This window comes from Rhea americana, unplaced genomic scaffold (assembly GCF_003343005.1).
Source record: "Rhea americana isolate MKP2758 unplaced genomic scaffold, rheAme1 scaffold_505, whole genome shotgun sequence".
Lineage (NCBI taxonomy): Eukaryota > Metazoa > Chordata > Aves > Rheiformes > Rheidae > Rhea > Rhea americana.
Window position 1 is genome coordinate 191,013 of NW_028186652.1, and position 10,330 is coordinate 201,342.

Consider the following 10,330-nt stretch of genomic DNA (forward strand, 5'->3'; position numbering starts at 1 on the left):
ACCCATGTCCTGCATCTGTTAGTCATGAAGTAACTCAGCTAAGGGGAGACCTTATGACTTCCTGGCACTGTGAGTAGGTACGAGGTTTTCCCTCAAGCATTACGGAAGAGGGAAGACYGAAGCCACGGAGAAAACAGGTTAGCCACTTGTCCCAGTAAGAACTGACCAAGGAATAAAACATTTTGGGGCCAAGAACAGCCATAAACAGCCCAGTTCAGGCTCCTCCACATTTCCCCAAGAGGCTGCTGTCAAATGAAGACTCTGAATTCAGAGTTGTGCCCAATCTCTCGTGCCCACAGGACCATGCTGGCCTCATCTGACASCATGGGGACAGGAAAGCTCAACATGATTCCTGGAGCCCCACATACCCCGAGGAGGCAAGGTGAGCTGTCATCACGCAGCTCTCCAAGCCCCTCAGCCAACGCTCACGCTGATCACAAGTTAAACGTACCCACGCTGGCTAAAATTATTAGTCTGATGAAAGGAGGAAGCAGGGTCCGAGGGAGGAGGAGCGGAACAGGGAGCTCCCTCCCGAGACAGGAGCTGGGGCCTGTCTCGTGGCACCGAGCGCCAAGGCCCACATGGTGGGAGGAGGCGTGCATGACCCCCGCGGAAAGCTGCCACGCTCTGCTCTCATCCACGGCAGATGCTCGTTTTTAGCCCGATGAGATCAGAGCTGCTGAGTCACTCGCTCCTCACCCGGTGACCTCAGATCGAAGCTGGTTTATTGCCATCACATGCCTTCCTGCTCTGTGCTCCGGCTAGCGGCATCCAAGGAATAAGCACCACTGGCAGCTGGTCTGCCCAGCAGGAGGGATTATCACCTCTGGGACTAAGCCCTGGTCTTCCGGAACAGAAAATATCATCCAAGAGCCCTCCCCTAGATTAAATCCAGGYAGATAAGGTAATATCAGGCCTTTTCCTCTGCCCCCTTCAAAAAAGGGGTTGGCAAGGAGACACTCACTTGTAGCAATTCCAGCCAGCAAGGTTTTGGGGTGCACCTGGGCAGCTCATTCCCTTGGCTATGGCACCATCTGCCAGCAGAGCTGCTTCCTGGCRCTCTCCTGGTTCAGAAAGCAGCATCTTGCCGATGACCCCAGCACCAGCACTGCAAGGATCGTGTCTCCAAACTCTCCTCACCTCCTCCACTTTCAGCCCAAACCGGACTTGGCTGCTGCTCCTGAGGCTGGTACGTCCCCGCCATGCTGCTGTGGGTTGGGWGGCTTGAGGCCTGTGTGGCCACTCCGGTGGAGACCCACCAGGKGTTCCGCTAGCTCAAGCTCCAGCAGGATCAGCTGAGAGGTACAGACTATGGCCCAGGCAAGGTCCTCAGGGACAGCATTAGACTGCTCCCAATCCACATAGGGCTGGGTAAAGATGATCACTCCTCTTGTGCCCTCTAGTACAGTCAAATCTCACAAGTCTTGGTAGCATTTTTGAGAAACCATGTGTTCAAAACTACAGGTTAAGAGATTCCAAGTACTTTCCAAAAGCAAACAAACTGACTGTGCTTCAGCAGAAGGCTTCTCAGGACCAAATGAAGATGACAATAGGGAGTACGTCAAAGCTTAATGAAATCATTACCCTATTACTGGAAATGATGAAGAAGGAAAGAGTTTCAGATGGCTTTTTGCTGAGCAGTCTTCCAGCATCCGTAACTCAACACCAAAGTTTTACCTTTTGCAAATCCATCTCAGTGGGTTCCCTGCAGGATCCTTCCCATCACTTCTAACTGCATTTGAACAGAGGATCCTTCCTCTGCTGGGCCAGGCATCYTTGGTAAATGGTCTCAGACAGGAGTAACACCAGGCTTCCTGCCTGTGCTCTGTCTATCAAGATACAGTCTGATAGCCGTGGTCAACCTCAGGCAGCCTAAACTGCCTGAGCTGCCAGCGCTAACGACATTCACAGCTAAATCTGTSCAAAGGTTTGGCTATGCTTGAACAACTCTTACAGCCTTTGCGAGGGAAAAGGCAGTGACCAGCTGGCAATCTAGACAACGCAGACTCTCCAACCTGATACCGAGTCACCGCTGCTGCGTGAGGTGGCTGTTTAAGGAGGACACTGCATATTCACAGAGATTACCTGACCTTGGCTCTAGCCTTCCAAGAGCAGGGACGCACAGCAGCATTGAGATTTATATTTTCTTGCTTTGAGCTAAATATAATAGAAGAGCTCTTAATGTTGAAGCAGCTCTTCACTTCTAACAGTATAAAACTGTTACTGGACTGTAGCAGATTCCAGTAACAAGAGTTCAGACATTAAACAAAGCTTCCCTGTTTCAAGGAGAAACAGATCCTGCTGAGCTTAGTTGCACATTCATCCCCGCAGTTTAYAGAGCTGCGTGGGAGGCTCTCACTGACCCCATTTACCCCTTGATGCAGAGCCACAGCAGCATTCCCAGGCCCTGGACAGAAATGCCAGCACAAGACAAGCTACTGCACAGCAGCGTGCTCCAGCATTGCCCACAGTATCTGCTGGAGCCTTTGAACCTGCACTCCCCCAGACCATCTTTCACTTTTGCCCAGACACAGGAAGGAAACCACCAGTTCTGTGAATCCTCTGCCAGACATTCACAAGGCCATAATTTCACAYCTGCTTCCCAAAAGCAAAGCAGCTCAGGACTCTGCACTGTCCGGCAGTCAGAGAGACTGTCACTGCCACTCTGAATGAGTGGCATTCTCTGAGTGGAGAGCTCTGCTGGAGCAACATCAGGCAACTGGGACGAGGAGCTGCACCATGTTCAGTCCCCTGCACATGGTGACGAGCCACCTGCAAAGCCCCACCACGCCCCGGTGAAGGTGGATTACCTCCTACTAGACACAGGAGAAGGACCAAATCGGTCATTTGTCAGCCCTGTAAGCGACAGTACTTCTGAGTCAAACGCCASGTGAGATGCACCAGGTCCCAGCAGTTAGACACCTGCCACCACAGCCAGCATGGGTGGGACATGCAGGGATGGAGCCGAGCTAGAGCTCTCCCTGCCTGCACAGATGGGTCTCAGACCAGGGAGCCCCGGCACCGACACAGCACATGAATACCAGCAGCAGCCAGCACAGACATGCTGCACARGCAACAGCTGACAACCAGACCAAAACTGGAGGACAACTTCAGAAGAAATAGAGTGTGACATCCTTCCAGACCACCAGAAAGTGTCCTAACAGGTTCACAAAAATTACAGAAGTGACTTGAACAACAGCTGCCCTGGAACAGTCATTGTATTAGATCCTCTTAGCATTTCCCTATCAGGGTGCATACTTGCACTCTTGGAAGTTGCCAGGCTCATGACTCTACAAGCCAGACTCTCTGCTTATTAAGTGGGYCTTGAGTAGCTCCTCCCTCCCCCATCCCTCTTTGCCTTCACCTCAATCCCAGTCAGGATGGTTCGAGAGAAAGGAGACCCTTTGCATTMACCTGCTGTTGGCCAGAGAAGAAAGCCAAGGGTGCCACTGCTCACTGGGCTAGAAAATAGGAGCAATGGAAATCAACTCTTAAATGGAAAAGGCCTTTTACTGAATTCCCATGACCTAGAGCTGGCAGCTATACATCTGTCCCCAGAGACAGTCAGGTCCCTGCACCTGAACATTTAGGAAAGCTCTGTCCTAACCAGCCCTCCAGCCTCAGACCAAGGCCTCTTCCAATAGAARGAAGAAGTCTTCCACAACACATTCAAAGTCACTACAGTCTCAGAAGAGCCAGAACACCTTACCATAGCAGAACACTGACTTCATGTGGTCCTGTTTGGCCATTCCCAGCATCGGCAGCATCGTCCCAAGGATGGAGTTTAGAAAAGGCACCATTCCAAATACTGGGGGAAGAAAAGGAGAAAGGTTTTGCTTGCAGCTGACACCACAGTGCTGCTATGCAACTAGCAGAACCTAAACAGGAAGGAGACCAAGCAAGATGACACAGGTATCTAACTCAGCTCACCAGCCAGATAYACACTATCAGCCAGTGGTCTGCTGGCAGATTCGAATTGCAGGAGGTGCAGTTTGGCCATAAAAGAAATACAGACAGCCTCAAACAAGTGCCAGCAGCCTCAACAGCAGCCTTTTGTAGCGACAAAAGCTCACAGTTCTTCAAGTCCCTTGAGTTTATGACTGTTCCTAAACAAAGATGGCAAGGTGCCTGCTAAGTCATACTTGCTGCTGGCATCTGACCAGTCAGTAGACCTTTCTGCTGCCAGAGAATTGATTTTCCATTGGTGAAAAGAGTCCCATCCCAGAAATCTCATTTTTAAACTTAGTCTTTATGGAGATGGCTGGAGAAAAAAGCCCAGCTCGGGGAGACCAAGCAGAGAACCACTCCATGGTATGAAGGCAAGGAAGTAGCTAAGAAGGAAGGACAAGTAGCTCCACTTCCCTCTGCCTTTAAGCAAGAAATTTTTGCATTGATTCTGTTGAACTGTGAAAGCAAGCTGAACTGGATTTCTAAATCCAGTGTGTTTTTACACAGACTCAGCTCTCCTGCACCCCTAGCACTCATAAGGTATGCGCAAGGTACTACAGGAAGCTCCAGCAACAGCAGCCTGTGCTCGATTAGGACACAGCCCTGCATCTCTCCCTCTCTGCCAGGAACAACAACTCCTGCTGCAGACGAGACACATAGACAAGATGCAGCTCTGCACACGTACCAGCAGCTCAAGGGCAGAATCCAGGCCTCCACAACGGCTCTCCCTCTTTTCTAGGGCACCAAGCAGAGCTCTCAGTGGTCACCAGGGAGTACCTAGCATGGGGCCTGGAGCTGTACCTCCTAAGGAGCTCTGCTCAGACWCGCCAAGATAGCTGATGCTGTCTGCTTCCTGATAAGTGCAGTAGGAAATGGGCACACGCCCTTGCTACTCCTAGATCAGATGTCCTGAACTGATCACAGTGGTGGGCACAGAGTTCTAGCTGTTCCCAATCAGAAGCAGCCAAAAAGAAAGCAGAGAAGGTTTTTTCCAAACTGCTTCCTACCTCCAGCTTCTTGAGGCACTGACTTTCCTTTCCTCCAGCCCCCATCTCTTTGAAAAGAGAGAGGAATGAAGGATATAGCAAGCAAGCAAGCCATTCACACCAATATCACTCCTTTATTCCATGTGCTGGTATTTTACAGGCTATTTTTTCAGTGCATTTCCATCAYCAAGTTATTTTACACAAATATCCCTGGTCTTTATCAGCACAAAGTCTAAGTTTTAAAATCCCGAGAAGTTTGTTTGTTTGTTTATTTTTAAAAGCATGCTAGCTTGCTCACCGTGCACAATACTGCAGAGGTGCCTTACCTCAGAGCTATTCCAGATAGGGTGTGAATTACAACACACATGAAGCACATGAATTCCAAAGCACATGAAGCACATCCACTACTCTTTCCAATAAAGATCAGCAATTGCATACAAAAAGCAGATTTCCAACTTACCATTCGACACAGAAAGGTTGGCAAAGGTCTGCATGATGAAATAGTGCGGCAGGATCCCCGGCTGAAACTTGGTGAGCACCTCCTCCATCACTTTGTTGATGAAGCGCTGTCCCACCGCAACGAGAACATTGCTGGCAGCCTGTTGCCAGTCACGGACTACTTCCTGGCTCAGACAGGACAAAACCACATCAGAGCAGATCCCACATCAGACACTGTTTCCCCCAGCAAAACATTTTTGCTCCACTTGTATGCACCATGCTTCATGGCCTGCTCCAAACGCCATGGGGGAATCCCACGGTGACCCACGACATCCTTCCCACTGTAACTTGATGCTTTTGAGCATCCAAACGCTATTTGCTTGTGCATGCRTGCGGTGCTAGAAGAAAAACTGTCAGCCAACCCATCCCTGCCCCTATCGAAAGGGGGAAACGCAGCCCATTCTCTACCCCTCCAACATCCCAGAGCCAGAAGAGAGCACATARTTAGTGCTTCCTTTCCACAAAAGGAGCCCCAGCAACCGCTACTGTAGAGAGCAGTGGGGCAAAATCAGGCATTTTTGGCCCCACGCAAGCGGCATTCACTGCAGTGACATCAGATGGAGAAAAAGGGTCCAGCTGGGCAGAACGATAGACGCAAACCCAGCTTTTAGGTCGTACCTTTGACTTGGTCATTTCATTAGATGCCAGGAAGATAACCACCTTTGCTGTGCTTTTGTCCARAAGAGCAATGTTATTCTTTACCACCGTTTCCATTGCCTTCAGGATTATCACCCGGTGAGGATAGGCCAGCTGGAAAGGAGGGAGAAAGCAGACAGTCAGTTGTGGCTGAGTACATGCACCGCAGCTCCTCTGGGGCAAGCAAAACACCGCGTACAGCCCAGAGCCACCACGGCTGCAAGGTCTCAGCATGCTTCTCACTCCCAGCAAGGGACGGGCTAACATTGCCACAACACACCAAAAAGGCAGTGGTCTTGACCACTCCAGAACTCAGMTAGCTTTACTTCATTTCTGATTCGTGACAGCGTATTACCGCTGTTTCTCCAACAGCTACCAAACAACTGCTGTGCCTTGGGACAGATGCACCTCAGCCACCTACTCTATCACTGTTMTAGCCCATGTCTCCTCAAGTACCTCCCTCAGGTGCTGATGTAGCTGGTAATCCTGAGCCAACAGGAGGCATGCTGCATCTGCTGGCACCTCCAGAAACACGCAGCGTGGACCCGTACCTTGTCGTGCTGCCGGAGGTACTCATCGCAGGCATGAAGAATCTCCTCCGGCTCCGATTCCCCCAAATAGCACAACGCATTGTAGATCTGATCCTGGACCTGTAGATCCTTATCTGTTGTGGCATCCATCAATGTCGTGGCAAGCCCTGAGCAAGACAAGCAAGTGGGACAGTTTTTGCACTCTCTGAGCATCTCTTGGACTAATGAGAGCAGCAAACAGAAAGAGTCTGAGCACAGATCTATCCATCTTCCACGAGCCACTTGCATGGCTAAACTGAGCTTCACAGTCCTCCTCAYGTCCTGTTCAATGAGCACCTACCAAACCCTTCCTCCTCTGTCCCACCCGAAGTAATTCACCTTTAACCCAAAGGCATACTACATACGGTCCGTTCCTCTACCCCAGGGCTTGTTTGCTCTCGGCTCCCAAGCTGGATGCTGAATGGGTGCTGTCTCCACTCAGCATCACACCAGCYTCAGTGCCAAGGCAAACTCGGCTCTTTGGTTTCTTGCTGGAGTGAGGAACGGAGGGATTCATGACATGACGGGCTGCAAAACAAGGCCGGGCAGCAACACCAGGGGAGGGACTCAGCCGAACTCGGCCAGGGATGCGGTGCCRTCCGAGATGCCCCGAGGTATCCGGGTACCCGCACAGCACGGGAGCACATTAGAGGGACACGCAGACAGCGACTGTCGCACCCTGAAATCACTCCTGGCCCTCGAGCTCCATGAGCAACACACCACTTACAAGTGGAGCAGCCTCCTCTGGCATTTGAGGACAGCTGAGATTATGGTACCTCTATTAAAAACCTACCCCAAAGGCCAATCCAGCACCAGGTGGAAGGAAAAGCATTACCAAGAGAGCCTGCCTGCAGCAAACCAAACATTTAACATTCTGCAGCTGTACAACGGAGCTTCTCAATAACTGACACCAGCCAGAGGCTCTGCATCAGGAGGTTAATTGTTCCTACAGAGCACTGAAGTCCTCATTAGGGCCTCTGCAATAATAAGGTTAATTAGTTTTTGAGCAGGCTTCCTGAAACCACTCCACAAAAAGCTGCTACAGACCAGGGAGGCCAACGCTTTCATCAGGCATCGCCTTTCAAGCATCTCTCGAACGATATCGTTGTGCCAGGATCAAAGCTCCCACGAAACACTGCATGCAGTTGACTCCATGTCTGACATTTTCAGATACGCGTAAGCAACGTGCCGTGCGGGGAGGACCCAAGCAGCACCACCACCCTCACCGCAGAGGGAGGCCAGCAAAGGGCCCTGGCGAGGAGGCAGCGGTGCCCCAGCATCCRGGGCACGTCATCCGCACGCAGCCACTGCACACACCTGGGGTTGCTGTGCATGTCGYTGCACTTCAGATAGGAGAGGTATTAAATACCCACCAACGCCGCAGGCACAGCCTCCGGCGGCAGCTTGGGTTACATCCCGCTTTACCAGCCGAGGCAAGGGCAAGCACTCATCTTCACTCGATTTCATCTTTGCAGCGCTGGCTTCTCGAGCAGACGGAGTGTGCCGTGCCACCCAGTGCAGCTGAAGGTCATCCCTGTCCCCCCAGCTCGCCCCCACCCTAACCACCCCTTCCCAGTGATTTAGTTAAAACAGACTGTTCTTCATTGCCTTAGAACTAGATTAATCTCAAAGCTGCTTGGAATTAATTTGGGAAACGCAGGCAGGCTTGCACCAGTTTAAACATTTAAAGACTATTCAAGCTTGCGCAGTTTGTGGTAGAAACAAGACTGAGGATTAATTTCCAGGGCAAGGAATTGCTGTGCACGGAGAACTGGTCCCTCCTTTTTATCCCCGAGAAAGGTATTTTTCTCCGCTTGCCCAGGCACAGGCAGGCGAGGCAGAGCACAGATTACCTCTCCTAAGCGTGCCAGCAAGCCTTGTGAGAGAGGATCCCCACGCGGACCACGTCCCTAAGGACCGCCGGGCTCCTGCACCCCATCCCCAGACTCTGGTAGCTGTCTGAGGCATGCCCATACTCACGTCTTATCCGTGACTCCATCATGCTCCGTGTTTTCAGCTTTCCCACCAGCAGAGGGTAGTTGGCAGCTTCCTGCGTCTCCAAAGCGAGAATCCCCGGGGAACCTATTTTTACGTGCTCCCTTTACTCCGGCAGAGAGGGCCGTTCGCRAAGCGAGCCGGCGTCGGAAAGGCAGCGAAGCAGAGGAGGCGCTCCGAGCCAGCTGCAGGAACGGCAAAGCACGGGGTTCCTGCAGGTGGATGATCGCTCGCCCGATCTCCGTTTCCGAGATGCGGGCAGGCACTGCGACCTTCAGTCCCATCGGTTTCCTGGGAATTGTCTCTGTAGAGGTCCGGGCCACAGGGAATGCATCTGAAGTTCAGGTCTCCTTAGCTTCTTTCTTCTCGTCCTGCAAATAAGAGGACATTACACGTAAGGAAAAAATTTCCCCTTAAAAACCTAACACACTTGATACTACGTTCTCGCTGTTATTGTGAGGAACTGTCACCTGTATCCAGGGTCCCCAGAGACGGCCGCAGCTAGCCAGGGGGACCCAGGAGGACGCCTGTCATCAAGCCCCTGTCTGCTGCAGGCAGGCAGGCTTGCCGAGGGGCTGAGCTCCAACCATTTGCTCCAAAAAGTAGGACAGCAGGAGCGACGGTGCAACATTAACAGAGCCCAAAGCACCTGGAGACCCTGCCGCTCAGGTAAAGTTGGGATCAATTCCCGTACTCGACTGCTTCCAACATATGCAGTCAGACAAGGGTAAGCCTTTAGTGAAAGGAGATGAGTCGATGTTCCAGACTATTCCCCTGCTAAACCAAAATACAGAGTTTTCTCCATCAGGATAGAGAGAGCTGTCCAAGCCAGCCTCGAAACACAGTTGCAGAGTTTTTYGGAGGTCCTGAAGAGCTACCTGGTTTTGCACTCCCATCACTGCCAACAAAGACATCAGGTTTTCCAGAATATTAATGTATTTTAAAAGTGCACTTGTCTCCCTGTGCTGATCCTATAGCGCTCTTGGAGCGGAAGAGGCCCTTTCGCAAAGCGAGTAAATGCAAGGTAGGTGTTGCTGCATTTYCCCTCAAGAAGAAACAGCTGAGATTTCTGTCCGTCAACATTTAAGACCCTCTCCGACCGCTTACATCCCAAACTTGCAGGCAGCCCTGGGGGAAGGCCGTCCGCGTTTCCCTCTCGGAGGCCAGCCCCGCCAGCCCCTCAGGGGCAGCAGGAAGGCCACACCGCGAGCCGGGCCAGCGCCGGAGCCCGCGGTCACCCCGCTGACGGCAGCCACAAGCCAGGAAAGCCAGTCGCTGGACAGGCCGCACCCAGCTCCAGGACGGGACGCGTACCGTCCTCTGGGCCCCGCGAGGAGCGCGGCCGCCGATGCCCGGGGCAGAGCACTGCTCTCGGGCGCGGCGGCGGAGGAGAGGGCAGCTGCGGGCGGCCCCCAGCCCCGTGGTGCCACGCTGCCCAGCCCACAGCGGCTGGCGAGCCCCGTGTGCCCGGGAAGGCAGGCGGCATGCCACCGGCTGCGGGGCCACGCGGCACAGCCCAGCACCCAGTGGATGCAGGCCCAGAGCGGTCCCCGACAACACCTGGGCCCCCTTGGCACCTCCAGACCCGCCACCATCATCATTGTGGATGCCTGGACCCCTCAGCACCTCCACACCCACCACCACCACCACACTGGGCACCTAGGACCCCTCAGCACCTCCACACCCACCACCACCACC

The 10,330-nt window shown here is 52.6% G+C and overlaps 1 protein-coding gene across 3 annotated transcripts in view; it reads right to left on the reverse strand.

Annotated features, from left to right (window-relative positions):
* MROH1 (maestro heat like repeat family member 1) overlaps positions 1 to 8,998 on the reverse strand; it is a 55,226-nt gene extending 46,228 nt beyond the window's left edge. For all 3 annotated transcript variants that reach the window (XM_085317788.1, XM_085317787.1, XM_085317786.1), the window contains exons 1-5: positions 8,618 to 8,998; positions 6,620 to 6,765; positions 6,051 to 6,182; positions 5,395 to 5,557; positions 3,710 to 3,808 (exon numbers count right to left, since the gene is read on the reverse strand). In XM_085317788.1, coding sequence (XP_085173914.1) covers positions 3,710 to 3,808; positions 5,395 to 5,557; positions 6,051 to 6,182; positions 6,620 to 6,765; positions 8,618 to 8,639 — 562 coding nt within the window. In that variant the 5' untranslated portion in view covers positions 8,640 to 8,998. The remainder of the gene's footprint in view (positions 1 to 3,709; positions 3,809 to 5,394; positions 5,558 to 6,050; positions 6,183 to 6,619; positions 6,766 to 8,617) is intronic.
* Between the last annotated feature and the right edge of the window lie 1,332 nt (positions 8,999 to 10,330).